This window comes from Bufo gargarizans, unplaced genomic scaffold, assembly GCF_014858855.1.
Source record: "Bufo gargarizans isolate SCDJY-AF-19 unplaced genomic scaffold, ASM1485885v1 original_scaffold_1345_pilon, whole genome shotgun sequence".
NCBI lineage: Eukaryota > Metazoa > Chordata > Amphibia > Anura > Bufonidae > Bufo > Bufo gargarizans.
In genome coordinates, this window is record NW_025334318.1 from 114300 (window position 1) to 129519 (window position 15220).

General features: G+C 42.9%; 1 protein-coding gene across 3 annotated transcripts in view; it reads right to left on the reverse strand.

Annotated features, from left to right (window-relative positions):
- UBE3B (ubiquitin protein ligase E3B) overlaps positions 1 to 15220 on the reverse strand; it is a 53963-nt gene that overhangs the window by 9744 nt on the left and 28999 nt on the right. For all 3 annotated transcript variants that reach the window (XM_044273929.1, XM_044273930.1, XM_044273931.1), the window contains exons 13-24: positions 14895 to 15064; positions 14622 to 14789; positions 14129 to 14300; positions 13798 to 13916; positions 13392 to 13506; positions 12638 to 12737; positions 10746 to 10865; positions 8841 to 9017; positions 8656 to 8766; positions 8444 to 8581; positions 7874 to 7939; positions 6564 to 6622 (exon numbers count right to left, since the gene is read on the reverse strand). In XM_044273929.1, coding sequence (XP_044129864.1) covers positions 6564 to 6622; positions 7874 to 7939; positions 8444 to 8581; positions 8656 to 8766; positions 8841 to 9017; positions 10746 to 10865; positions 12638 to 12737; positions 13392 to 13506; positions 13798 to 13916; positions 14129 to 14300; positions 14622 to 14789; positions 14895 to 15064 — 1515 coding nt within the window. The remainder of the gene's footprint in view (positions 1 to 6563; positions 6623 to 7873; positions 7940 to 8443; positions 8582 to 8655; positions 8767 to 8840; positions 9018 to 10745; positions 10866 to 12637; positions 12738 to 13391; positions 13507 to 13797; positions 13917 to 14128; positions 14301 to 14621; positions 14790 to 14894; positions 15065 to 15220) is intronic.

Consider the following 15220-nt stretch of genomic DNA (forward strand, 5'->3'; position numbering starts at 1 on the left):
ACAGAAAGGAAAACAGTCTGTGCAAGAGAACACACCACATAAATGAAGAGGTAACTATATATATAGAAAATAAACAAATAGGAAATGTAATCTAAAATAATACTACTACCGTACTTCATATAAAACCAGCAGGATAACCATTATTGCCTCATATTATCCACTGTTATTGCTGTTTCTACACTTAAATGGGTATTCTAGCTTCAAAGGGAACCTGTCACCATGTTCTGACATATAAAACCGAATGTACCTAATGCTTGATTACCCTGATAGTTCCCAGCGATCGATCCATAATCTTCTCAGGACTAACCTGTCCTATTTTATTGCCCTATAAAGCTTTCCTGCCGTTAGGCTCATTTGCATACATAATTCCTTCACCTCACACCATCATAGCCTATTTCCCTCCCCCTGAACCTTGATTGACAGCCAATTTCTGCCCTCACTGCTTGTAATCTCGTCCAAAATCACGCACTTGCCCTTTCTTTGTTAGACCAATCTGATAGTTTAGTGTATGTCCCCTCCCCCTCACGCCACTAGGTGCTGGAATAATCTGCCCGAAATGAATATTGCACATGCGCGAGATTTTATCTATAGGGGCGTTTCTTCGGCGGAGCTGAGATGCTTGACTCCGAGAAAATATGACTCTTCTCCGGTCAAACATGTAAGATATGACTCTTTTCTGTTAATTAGCATAAAAGGCGGGAAAGCTTTATAGGGCGAGAAAAAAGGACCGGTTAGTCCTGGGAAGATTATGGATCGATCGCTGGGAACTATCAGGGTAATCAAGCATTAAGGTACATTTGGTTTTATATGTCAGAACATGGTAACAGGTTCCCTTTAAGATATTGATGATCTATCCTCCAGATAAGGTCATCAATGTCGGATATAGCTGTTTGCAGCCAGCCCCAGAAACTAAACAGAGGATGGGAGCTGAGCTGCAATACATCTGCACGACCATTACATTGTGGACAGAGTCTTCTGCTTCCAGCTCCGCCCACTGTTTAGTTTACGGCACCTTCGGCAAACAGCTGGTTAGTGGAGGTGCCGGGTGTTGGACCCTACCCAATCTGATCACCTATGCCCATACACTTTAGACAATCTGGTAAAAGTGGAGTACCGCACACCGTTGTTGCTGGTGCCAGCAAGGACTTGTGAGTCGTAATCCAATAACAGAAAATTGCAGCACACAGCTTTCTTTATCTCCAGTAAAATGACATTTTATTGGTATTCCATCATATGGTAATCAAGATCCAGTGCAATTACAGGATATATAGGGTAGTCATGTACATTAAATATGGCAACCGGACGTTTCGGCCTGTCAAGGCCTTCTTCAGCGGTCTATGATCTGGGTGGCACTGGATATATATAACTTTGTCTATGACACAATCTGGCACAACTGAAAACGGTTCCGTCCTTCATTGACTTTCAATGGTGTTCAAGACGGATCAGTCTTGGCTATGTTAAAGATAATACAAACGGATCCATTCTGAACGGATGCAGACGTTTGTATTATCTGAACGGATCCGTTTGTGCAGATCCATGACGGATCCGCACCAAAAGAGAGTGTGAAAGTAGCCTAACCGTCCTGGATGCCATAGCTCCGATCAGAAGCTGCCAGAGTGATACATGATGGGGTTAATGTGAGGCACAGGTCCAACCGTTCCTAGTGATAAAACCCCCATGTGCCTCATCATAACTCTATTAAGTATTCATATTCTTGCATAATGGGCAACATGGGGTTAATGCATGAGCTACATGAACAGTCACTTGCTAGTGGCACAGTCTTATGAATTTTGACTTCCAATCCATGTGCCCTACATTCTGTAACTCACATTAACCCCATGTTGCCCATTATGTGAGATGGTACTTTGGGGGTCACTAACTATTAATGTGAGGCACATGGGGTCCAGTCCAAAAGCAAGTGCCCTGCCTGACATTAAAATGTTTAAAACATGGCAGTGGCAAGATTGGGATTAATTAGTCATATTAACCCCAATCTTGCTGGCTGCCTGGCAGGCTAATCACTCTTGCACTGTGTGGGGTGGGGTACCTGCTATGTTGGCTGTTGAGTGCACTAATGCACACTGACTCTGGGGCTGGGGCTGACGCTGAGGAGGACAGGATACTCAGGAGGAGGCTTCTGCTGCTGCTAGCTAGCTCAGACGGTGCAGCAGTTTATTCCCTCCTCCCGTCCCTCCTCCTGCTTTAACCCCTTAAGGACACAGCCCTATTTCACCTTAAGGACCAGGCCATTTTTTGCAAATCTGACCAGAGTCACTTTAAGTGCTGATAACTTTAAAACGCTTTGACTTATCCAGGCCATTCTGAGATTGTTTTTTCGTCACATATTGTACTTCATGACACTGGTAAAATAAAGTCAAAAAAATTATTTTTTTTGCACCAAAAAATACCAAATTTAACAAAAATTTGGAAAAATTTGCAAATTTCAAAGTTCCAGTTTCTCTACTTCTGTAATACATAGTAATACCCCCAAAAATTTGGATGACTTTACATTCCCCATATGTCTACTTCATGTTTGAATTATTTTGGGAATGATATTTTATTTTTTGGGGATGTTATAAGGCTTAGAAGTTTAGAAGCAAATCTTGAAATTTTTCAGAAATTTACAAAAACTCAATTTTTAGGGACCAGTTCAGGTCTCAAGTCACTTTGCGAGGCTTACATAATAGAAACCACCCAAAAATGACCCCATCTAAGAAACTACACCCCTCAAGGTATTCAAAACTGATTTTGAATACGTTGTTAACCCTTTAGGTGTTGCACAAGAGTTATTGGCAAATGGGGAGGAAATTTGAGAATTTAATTTTTTTGTCTAATTTTTCATTTTAACCCATTTTTTCCACTAACAAAGCAAGGGTTAACAGCCAAACAAGACTGTATCTTTATTGCCCTGACTCTGCCGTTTACAGAAACACCCAATATGTGGCCGTAAACTACTGTACGGCCACACAGTAGGGCGTAGAGTGAAAGGTGCGCCGTTTGGTTTTTGGAAGGCTGATTTTTATGGACTGGTTTATTTACACCATGTCCCATTTGAAGCCCCCTGATGCACCCCTAGAGGAGAAACTCCCTAAAAGTGACCCCATCTAAGAAACTACACCCCTCAAGGTATTCAAAACTGATTTTACATACGTCGTTAACCCTTTAGGTGTTGCACAAGAGTTATTGGCAAATGGCGATGAAATTTGAGAATTTCATTTTTTTGCCTAATTTTCCATTTTAACCCATTTTTTCCACTAACAAAGCAAGGGTTAACAGCCAAACAAGACTGTATCTTTATTGCCCTGACTCTGCTGTTTACAGAAACACCCCATATGTGGCCGTAAACTACTGTACGGCCACACAGCGGGGCGTAGAGGGAAAGGTGCGCCGTTTGTTTTTTGGAGGGCTGATTTTTATGGACCGGTTTTTTGACACCAAGTCCCATTTGAAGCCCCCCTGATGCACCCCCCAGATTATAAACTCCATAAAAGTGACCCCATCTAAGAAACTACACCCCTCAAGGTATTCAAAACGGATTTTACAAACTTTGTTAACCCTTTAGGTGTTGCACAAGATTTAATGGAAAATAGAGATACAATTTCAAAATTTCACTTTTTTGGCAGATTTTCCATTTTAATTTTTTTTTCCAGTTACAAAGCAAGGTTTAACAGCCAAACAAAACTCATTATTTATGGCCCTGATTCTGTAGTTTACAGAAACACCCCATATGTGGTCGTAAACCGCTGTACGGGCACACGGCAGGGCGCAGAAGGAAAGGAATGCCATACGGTTTTTGGAAGGCAGGTTTTGCTGGACTGTTTTTTTTTACACCATGTCCCATTTGAAGCCCCCCTGATGCACCCCTAGAGTAGAAACTCCAAAAAAGTGACTCCATTTTAGAAACTACGGGATAGGGTGGCAGTTTTGTTGGTACTAGTTTAGGGTACATATGATTTTTGGTTGCTCTATATTACACTTTTTGTGCGGCAAGGTAACAAGAAATAGCTTTTTTGGCAGCGTTTTTTATTTTTTTATTTACAACATTCATCTGACAGGTTAGATCATGTGGTAATTTTATAGAGCAGGTTGTCACGGACGCGGCGATACCTAATATGTATACAATTTTTTTTATTTATGTACGTTTTACACAATGATTTCATTTTTAAAACAAAAAAAATGTTTTAGTGTCTCCATAGTCTAAGAGCCATTGTTTTTTCAGTTTTTGGGTGATTATCTTAAGTAGGGTCTCATTTTTTGCGGGATGAGATGACGGTTTGATTGGCACTATTTTGGGGTGCATATGACTTTTTTATCGCTTGCTATTACACTTTTTGTGACGTAAGATGACAAAAAATGGCTTTTTTTACACCGTTTTTATTTTTATTTTTTTACGGTGGTCACCTGAGGGGTTAGGTCATGTGATATTTTTATAGAGCCGGTCGATACGGACGCGGCGATACCTAATATGTATACTTTTTTTTATTTATGTAAGTTTTACACAATGATTTCATTTTTGAAACAAAAAAAATGATGTTTTAGTGTTTCCATAGTCTAAGAGCCATAGTTTTTTCAGTTTTTGGGCGATTATCTTAAGTAGGGTCTCATTTTTTGCGGGATGAGATGACGGTTTGATTGTTACAATTTTGGCGTACATGCGACTTTTTTGATCACTTTTATTACCTTTTTTTGGGAAGTAAGGTGGACAAAATTTCAATTTCATCATAGTTTTTTATTTTTTATTTTTATGGCGTTCACCGTTCGGGTAAAGTAACATGACCGTTTTATAGATCAGGTCGTTACGGACGCGGCGATACCAAACATGTGTAGGGAATTTTTTTTTTTTTTTTTTTAATCAGTGATAAATGTGTTTTTTGATTTTTACCTTTTTTTCACTTTTCTTTTGACCCAGACCCACTTGGTTCTTGAAGATCCAGTGGGTCTGATGTCTGTATAATACAGTACAGTACAATATATATTGCACTGTACTATATTTTACTTACACTGAACAGATCTATGCTTTCAGCACAGATCTGTTCAGCACCATGGACAGCAGGACGCCTGAGAGGCGTCCTGTTGCCATGGGAACCTTCCCCGTCTGCTCAGTTATGGTCAGAACTGCGCAGACGGGGAAGGGTAAGGACGGGGCTCTGGGGGGGCTGTCTGGGGGCTCTCTCCCTCTCCATCGGGGGGCTGCAAAGGCACTGCAGCCCCCCGATCGGAGAGGGAGGGAGCTCCCTCTTACTGTTAACTTTTTCCATACAGCGGTCCGTACGGACCGCTGTATGGAAAGGGTTAAACGGCTGACATCGCATCACCGATGTCAGCCGTTTATACCAGGGTGCCAGCAATGTGCTGGCACCCTGGTATATCCACTGTACACCAACGATTACGCAATGGGAGGCGGGCGGGGGATCGCGATCCCGCCTGCCGCACCGCCCGCCTCCCGCACCGCCCCACCGCCCGCAACACCCCCCCTGCACCTCCCACCGGGCTAAAATCATTCAGAGGTGCAGGGGGGGTGATAAATATATATTTTCGCCACACTAAAGTTTCTGATCGCCGCGGTCAGGGACCGCAGCGATCAGAAACTGCAGAAAGCGCAACAAACCGCAGGTCTGAATTGACCTGCGGTTTGTTGCGATCGCGGACATGGGGGGGTCACGGGACCCCCCCGCGCATTTAGCCGAGGTGCCTGCTCAATGATTTGAGCAGGCACCTTGTTCCGATCACAGCCGGCCGCACGGCAGTGATCGGAACAACACATGACGTACCGGTACGTCATGTGTCCTTAAGGACTCGGGAAACATGCCGTACCTGATACGTCATGTGTCCTTAAGGGGTTAATTAGCCGCACATTCATTGGTGGCAGTGGTGCGGGCAGCTTCAGAGCCCGCTCTTTTCATTGGTTTCAGCGGCAGCTGCGTCATAAGAGGGAGTGACCTCCTCCCTCCACCCTTCTTCACTGTCTGGCCGGAGAGAACATAGTGCACGCCATGGTCTCTTATAAGAGGAGATACTAGGCTGAGCCGCAGCACAGCCTGGTATCGCAATAACGCAAATGCCAGTACCGAATTGATACTGGCACAAAAATATCGATTGGGTATCAAAATTTCAATCCGATGAAACCCTATGCCATTGTTCATCGCCATACTATACTTGCCAGCGGCAGATCACATAATCTGCCGCCAGCAAGCAAGAGTTGCCCAATGAATGAGCATTTGCTCATTCATCGGTAGCAGTATTACACTGCAACATGATCGCTAACGAGCATTGTGAACGCACGTTAGCGATTATTGTCTGAAATATCGGCTAGTGTAATACAGCCATTAGTGTCCACCTCCTATTTGCAGCATCTATACCTACAGTCCTGTGTCTCCCAAGGAACTCAGCAAGAAAGAGATTTTACAGGTGAGAACCACAGAAAGTCTCCCTTTCTCAGTTTCTAGGTTCCAGGGGACCAAGAAATTCCTCTAAGAGGTTTTAGATTTGTAAATAGCTTGAGAACAACTGGCATGTCTTTCATGTAGTGTCGCCCCCCCCCCCCAAGAAGTACTTAGACTTACTTGTTTTCATTATTAACAGTGATAGATTTCCCTCCGGGGACCAGCTCATGACAGACCAGCTAATAAAAGAAATGCAAAATTAAAAGTGGTGATTAAATTCAGAATAAAACATGTTTATGGCTCATGCACGCGGAAGATTGTTGCGCAAGAATACCATACTGTATGTAGAATCGGTTCCATATTGTAAAGCTGTAGACACTGTGTGCTACATGTAAGATTCCTCCTTTTGAGGTATTCTCTGCTAGAAGCCACATGTGAATCTGACATAAAACAACTAGGTACTCACTCATGTATGCAGTAGATGAAGCCCCCTGTCACTGCATAGTAATAGGGAGAATGCTGTCAATCAGCCTCTGAAGGGACGGGGGTTAGGCTCATGAATACATTGGACACCTGCCTTATAGGAGGGCTGCAGCTATTGTACTGGAAGTTTAACAAAATTACAGCACATTCAATGATAATGGTTATGCATCAACTAAACGCTGTCCCCTGATGAACCATTTGGATATCTCCTTTTGGGAAAACGTGTCGGGAAGATTGTTTATTCAACAGGGACACCTAGGGAATTTGAGGGTTTAGCCACTGAGAAGTGGGGTCGCCCCTTTTGGGGCGGGTGCTCTGCTTTTAGGCAGGGATAGTCGGCAGGGATAACCCAGGGAGAGAACATCTTCCCCACCCCATTTTCTCGGCTGCAGGCCCACAGTCAACCTGGTGATGTGTAACCGTGAGTCTCTCAACATCCTGAGACCATCTCTATGCGAGTAACCGTGAGTTTTTAATGGACAACTGCTGGTTATTTATTGCATCTCTTTAGGGTCTATCATACATGTAGATGATAGGCTGGTTACTTTTCTCTGCTGATACCGTATTATTTTATACTGCTGTATCTTCGGTCATCATACTTACCTGTAATAGACATAAGTTTTTTTTTTTTTTTTATTATTTTATCTGCATATAAATAAAAGTTAATTTTTAGGGTTTTTTTGTTCAGTGATAAGCTGAACTCAGCATGCCTTGCACTTACGTCACCACCACAGGAAGCTTACTGAATACTATGCTTTTAGTGAGTTCAATGTATAAACAGTATACAGTACGCTCCCCCTAGTGGTGGTTGCACTATTATTTAGACTGCATGGACATTCACTTTAGGGCCTTAAAATACTTCTGTATATTAGGGACTAAGTATGATATAGTTGTGCCAATGCTATCCTGTGTAACACCCCTAAAAATAAAACTGCTAAACCACACAATAAATGATAAACAGCAAACTTCGGCAACTGGTTTGGCAAACCAAAGACAAAATCATGTACCTGACCCATCACGTCTTCATCATAAGAAAGTGTGAGGCCCAGATCACTAATATCTCCATCATATCGCTGTAGAATATAAAGATACAATTTTAAGGTTAGAATTAATAAAGGAAGCTGAAATATAGCATAATGTGACCTACATATCTATAGTTCAAAACTAGTATTATTCACCGCCTTTGCTTGATTCATGTAGGTCTGTAGCCATATTGGACTAAAATACTATAGCCATTGTACAACTGCACACAGATTCAATACCAGACACTGGGGCAGCTTTTAGAATTGTCTGGACCTTGTTCTGCAATTTTTTACTTCCCAGTTTGGGATTTATCGGCCATAAGATCTTTTACAGCAGGGGGGGGGGGGGAGAGTTTATTAAAACTGGTTCAAAAGGAAAACTGGCTTTGTTGCCCACAGCAACCAATCAGCTTGCTCCTTCCATTTTCCAAAGGACTTCTGAGAAATTAAATCTGATAGGTTGCTATGGGCAACTAAGTCAGTTTTCCTTTGCATCAGTTTTGACAAATGTCTCCCATAGTGTGTTTGTGATACAAGTAGTCATGCAACTCTGACCTTAATGGATGTAAGATTCTTGTAGAACTCGGAATCCAAAGAAGGAAGCTCATCCACAGAGCTGTAGAAGATGCTGTGATGGTGCCCTAATAGTTGGCTAAGGAAAAAGGAAGCAAAGGGAACATCCACCACAATACCCTAGAAGAGAAAGACATGCCATTGAAATTCTAACTCATCAGTGCACCAAGTGGAAAGTCAAGACCAGATTTTACCTCGTACACTGCCTTTCCAAGCATTTTCCCTACAAACTCAAACAACTGGAGGTAGTTCTCGTGGATGTAAGATGTAGGAGATGGGTATAATCGATCTCCAGAGCTTGTAGTCTGCAGGAATCAAGAAAAGCAAGTTATATAGGCAGCACGGAGGCGAAGGAAACGGACTATGGTCCTACTAGTACCTTGAAAAGATTTAGAGCAGGATCAAATACTTTCTTTATGATTTCCTCTAAGAATTCCTTAAAAACGCCATCCTGGTCTATTCCAGCCTCATCTACTCCTAAGTCATTGACAAACTTGACTCTAATGACTCCTTTCATGGCATTCTGGGAGAGCTGCCTCAGCTGATCGTAACCATCCTGTAAAGGAAACACAAAAGGAATGAACAGTCTAACAAATCATTTTTCTCACTCATGTCATTGGGGGACGCAGAAGACTATGGGTAAAGCTGCTGCCACTAGGAGGCGACACTAAGTGAGAAAAAGTGTTAGCTCCTCCTGCCAGCTATACCCCTCCTGCAGACACTGAGCTAATCAGTTGTAGCTTAGTGTCTGTAAGAGGCATACATGCTCATATATTATATTTTTTTTATTCTTTAATTATTATTTTTTCTTCATCTTTTGTATATGAATACAGGCGCTTCAAAGCTCCTGTTACCCCACACTCGAGTACACAGACCAGCGGATCACCAAGCCTGCTGCTCGCTCTCTGCCTCTAGAAGGAAAGGTAGATCATAAATCTCCTGTTACCCACCAGCGATCGTGTCAACTCGTGTGCAAGCCCCTGGTCCACCGTAGCTTCCCTCCCCAAGGGAGAGCACACTGAAGGAGATGACCTGGCTGGATCTGGGGCGGAAGATAAGTATTTTTCTGCCCCAGCCATGTGCTCCTCCCCCCTCTGAAGGGGTTTTCTCCCTTAACATTCGTCTCTTGATGGGTGGGTGGGGTGGGCATTCTCTGCCAGCCTTTCCAGTTGCTTTCCCTGCCAGCCTTTCCAGTGGCTGCCGGGCCTGTGATCGAGCGGACTTGGAGCAGACACATACTTTAGCCACAGGCTCGAGCCTAGCGCTGTGGAGCTCAAACAGCTCCTGCTAGTCAATACCTCTCTATCCCCCAAATCCAACTGGCCGGCCAGGGAACTTTTTTCTGTTCACCCCCCTACACACACACAACCGCATTCCTTTTCGGCACTGGGAGCATACGTATCGCAGCTGCCCAGGTCCGATTTGTGGTACATTTCGGACAAACAGGTGGAGGACTTCAGCCATCGCTTGCTGACGGACTTGGCAAGAGTTTATTGCTCCTATAGCTTGAGTAGCTCGCACTGTCGCTTGCTGGATATATACCAGGCAACTGCATTTCTTCCTTCTCAAGCGTTTTTGTCTGAAATAAGAAGAATGCTACCTATTTCTGCAATAAGTTTTTTTCTTCAGCGCATGTGATGGGGGTTACAAAACTCTGTGTACAATAATGGGACCAAGTCTGTCACCAGATATGACACAAATTGTGCCACAGAATTTGTGCTGAAATCTGTGTCAAATCCAACATGTGTAAATGGGGCCTTAGGGAACCTGCCACCAGGAAAGTGTGAATTAATCTGCTGGCAGTATAAGAAGAGGGATCTGAGCAGGTTGATATATAGCTTTATAGGAAAAGATTCCGTATAAAATGTATTTCATTTAAATTCCTGCTCATTCGGGGCTCTGAAGTCAAGGAGTTGGTCCTATCAGGGACTGACAGCTATCTCTGTATACACAGTCATAGAGGGAAGACTTTCAATCACTGATAGGACCATCTGCTTGACTTCAAAGCCCAGAATGAGCAGGAATTTAAATGAATACAATATACTGAACATTTTCCCATATAAATATATATGAATCTGCTCAGCTCCTCCTGCACCACAACATGCTGCCTTCAGCCTAGACACAATGTTCAACTTGACAGGTAGCACCCCTGAGTTACAAACAGCCGTGACATTTTGGGGACTTTCACTAAGGGTGAAGACTGGATGGGACAGACTTTTTCTAAGTAGCATAGCTCCTTATTACTACATATGTCATTTAAGAAAAGGCGTCTACAGTAAAGTACCTCGAGCATTCGTGATCTTCGTATAGTGATGTGTGTTACATGAGGTGAGGCAATGTTTGTCTCCACCAAACCCAGTTTCTCCTTTTCCTTAGTGACTATATTTCTGAACAAAAGGACTCTCTGCAGGACATAAAGATAAGATTGCAATATTTCATAACATTTCAGAAACTAAGCATTAAAATACATTAGACATGTGAAACGCATTGATAACAGAAATCAGCCAAGATTTATTTCTAATCTAAGGTCATCAACATCAGATCAATTTCAGACAGGAGGAGGTCTGACTCCCGGCACCCCAGCACTCGCATATGCACCGCCGAACTGATATTGATGCTCTTCATGTCCCAACTACAGCATGATCTCAAATGTCCATTATCTCAATGGTTCTTGTATTTAGCTTGAAGCATATTTTCGTGTACACCACCCACTGACCAGAATGGGTTCAGGTGACATACAATGCTGGAAAATGAGAAAAGAGCACCTGGAAAATCTAACGTGATTGAAAGCAGAGTGACAAAGTATAAACTGATAGTGGTGTTTGGTCAATGATCATACAAACAAGGTGGTGCCCCCTTTATTTTGGGTTCTGCAGCAGGGTTTATGAGACAGGTCACCGTAATACTGGGTGGCATCTCCCCTTGCAAGTGATACAGGCTGCCCCTCTGACATGGTAATGGTCATACAGATACTGGATGTCCTCCTGTGGGATGTCACTACAAGCTCTTTCATCTTGGACCCGTAGTTAGGCCAAGGTTATTGTTGGCTGCTGTGCATGGGAGATCCATGGCCCCATCCAGTCCCAGACATTCTTCATGGGGGAGAAATCTGGTGATGAAGCTGGATGGGGAGCTGCTGGATGCCCTGAGCACATTGTATAGAGTGGGCAATGTGAGGGTGGACATTATCTTGTCTGAACTTAATGTATCCTGAGTTCCACAAAGCCCCAGACATACGAAAGGCTGGCCTATGTTCCCTCCACGAATACCAGACAGGAACAGCCATGGTAGCTAATGGCACCTCACACCATGATACCTAGTGTTGGGCCCGTGTGTCTCTATGCATGACGGCAGTAGGTGCTCTCCATACCTCCTGAGGCAGTTATCATTAGTACCCAGGGAAAATCTGCTATCATCATTGAACACTGTTTGGCCATTGCTGGCCAGATCAATGCAATAAACAGATGTGTCACATTTAAAGGGCTATGCCAGGACTCTGATATTGATGACCTGTCCTTAGGAGAGCAATCAACAGAAGGTAACGGCAGCATCTCCAGTTCTATCTTTATTGATCATACTTAAAAGAATGTGTACACAAAAAGCCAGACAGCAACGTTTTGGCTACATGGTAGCCTTTATCAATAAAGAAAGAACTGGAGATGCTGCCGTTACCTTCTGTCAATTGCTGATCTGTGGACTGCTGAGGATCTGCGGTCGTGGTTTGGCTGGTGCATTCCGGTGTGGTCGGTGAGGTCTGTGGGTGCTGCTCCTCAACTTTTGTTTGATACTGTCCTTAGGAGAGGTCATCAAGATCAGATTGGTGGCGTCCGATACTCAATAATCTGTTAGCCACACAAACTAACACAGTATGGAGCCAGAAGTAGACAGCTCCGTACACTGTATTGTGCTCTCGCATGTTACTACAGTTCAGCTCCCATTCACTAGAATGGGAGCTAAGCTGCAGTAATTCGGCAGGACCACTACACAGTGTATGGAGCAGTCTTCTGGCTCTGTTCACTGTCAGTTCTGGTCCTGCAGCTTGTACTAGCAGATGATTGTGGGGTGTCAGGTGTTGGAGCCTCATTGATCTGAAAACCTATCCTAAGGATAGGTTATCAGTGTTAAAGTCCTGGAAAACCCCTTTATTGTAGCGTATAAGGACGCAATGCCACATACATTTTTGTGAGGGATGACATGCGGGAGGTACTGAAGTAAGAGTTGGGCTCGTTTTCTCTCTTTGTCCAGTTCTTGGAAAAGCACAGCTGGTTTAAGATCTCTGTGTGGAGAAAGAACAATCATTTTAGATGTGTTGTAGCTAAATTCTAATGAATACAATCATATCCTGATACAAAGATATACAGTGCCAGGACTAGTGAGCTTCATTATTCACAGCTTACAAACAAAGGAAGAAAGGTTAAACAGTCTGAATTCCCGACAGATATATTGTAGAAAACGACCAGAGATATACAGCAGTTAGAGAGGGCAGGACTAGGTATGTACTGGTTTGCAGTCTTTAACTGAAAACAAGAGTGCTCCTATTCACTGACAGCAAGCTAATATTTTCAAAATGGTGAGGAATTGGCATATAACGTATATAAGAAAGTTGTAAAACTTTACATTCATTGCTTGCACTCAATACTGATTAAAACATATCAGGCTCTATCTAGATCTAGCCAGGAAGGACCGTATGTGGTCCGAAATGTGTTAGTAGTACGTTTTTCTCCTGCCTATGGATTTTAACTGGATGTAAAAAAAAAAGCCTAATATTTTTCAATCAATACTGGATGCTGGATTACTAGTACATTTCATAAGCATGGTCTTTGCACCTCCATGCATCATGATCAGATCCAGGTGAGCTGGACTATTTTCTTATCCATCATCAGTGATTAAGCGTTAGTCATAAAACCCCTGTTATTATAAGCTAACTCACTTCCGCAACCAGTGATCCTCTGGGGCAAATCTCCTCCGGCAATCTCTCTCATACAGGACCATAAGCCAGCCGTGCACAGAATGGAAAAGCTCTAGGGTTTCCCCTTTGGCATTCTCTACAAAGAATAAAAATGTTCACAATTTGCTTCAATGAGTGTAAAATAAGACAGAACTAGAAAAACAGTAGAAAACTGATAATAAAAGTAAAGCAGAGGAGTGGAATGGAGAAAGGTACTGGGATGCAATACCAGACACAGCCCATGGACAAGAGTGGCCACTTTGACAATCAAGACTAAAATCCTAGCACGTAATATTTAAAATAATTTTTAGTAATAGGAGGATTTTATTTTGCAGGGAAAAGGTAGTATAATGGCTAGCTTACACCAGCAATATTCCATCTGTCTTACCCAGAATACCATCCCAGATCATCTTGAACACAAAGCAGTTGAGAAATGCAGAGATAGTGACAAGTTCTTCCAGTTTGAAGGATATCTGCTCCTCATACACCTCAATATCATCCAGAATCCTGACACAAAGACACACTAAAGCTATGGACATTGCAACATTCCAGTACAATTACAGCACGTAAAAATATGCGATCGTCTATGTTTTTTTTTATTGTGATGTTATGGAAAGCAATACAGTTGTAATCTAAGTATTGTGTACTTTCATTGCTTCAATATAGAAAGTCAGCAAATAAAGGATTATCCATCAATTAAGTGAATGTTGGACACTCACGTAATTAAGTGCCTGGAGCAGTCACAGAAAAGGACAAGCATGGCCAAAAGCCTGCGGGACTCCTCGGTATCATTGCTCAAGCACTCCAGGAAAAGCTTCAACCCTCCTTGAGGTCCCAGTTCACAGATGAAAGCCCACAACTTAGGCAGAAGATCATCTAGGTAAGTTAGACCTACAGGAAAAAAATATGGCAGAACTCTACACATTGATATAAACTGGCCACACATATTTTACAGTTGACAGTGAGGGAGCCCAGCGGACCATCGCAGGACTGGAGGAGAAGGAGCGGGAAGCTAGCGCCAGGAAGGAGTTCCTACAGGTCCGGTAGTGTGGGAAGGGGTGGGTTGCCAAACCCCTCCATTCTTGCACAACCTCTTTAATATATCTGAACACAACTGAGTGTATTCAAGGAAACCCAGCTTTATAAAAGGTCCTCTGGTTATTAATACAGGACCAATGCAGTGGATCATAAAGTGACCAACGTGACACATACCTGTAAGAATCTGAAGCCGGATCTGAGTGAGGGTGGTAAGTGCAGTTTGGTACAACACACAGATATTGCATACTTTTTGCACCTCTTGAGAGTCCACTCTTTTGCCTCCAATTGGTTTCAATATATGACGAACTGAGGCCGATTTCTGGAATGCCCTTTTAAACAGGTCTGGAAGGCAATGTTTGGGAAAAGAGAAAATTGTAACAAAATGTATAAGACAAGATCCAAAACCCTTTATTCACTATATGTGCACCTGTTCTCCTTACAACTCACTTTTCATAGGTAAATTGTTCTGTGGAGACGAACTTGTGTTGGTCACAACAGACACATCTTGATTTTCTGCTAGTTTCTTACTGAGGACTTCCCGGAACAGGATGCGGATCATATGAACACCCCACAAGTGCTGAAGCTGCTTGGTAAGCAACGGCATTGACTCGTTGAGACTGGAACATAATAAAGGAGAAAAAGCTGATCCAATAAGAGAAGTGACAAGACAGATGAGAAAGGGATGATATAGAGCAGAGATAAGACAGTAATGCTACAGAACGAAGGGAGAAATAAAGACACAGAAGGTTATATAAATGGGGTTCATACATTTG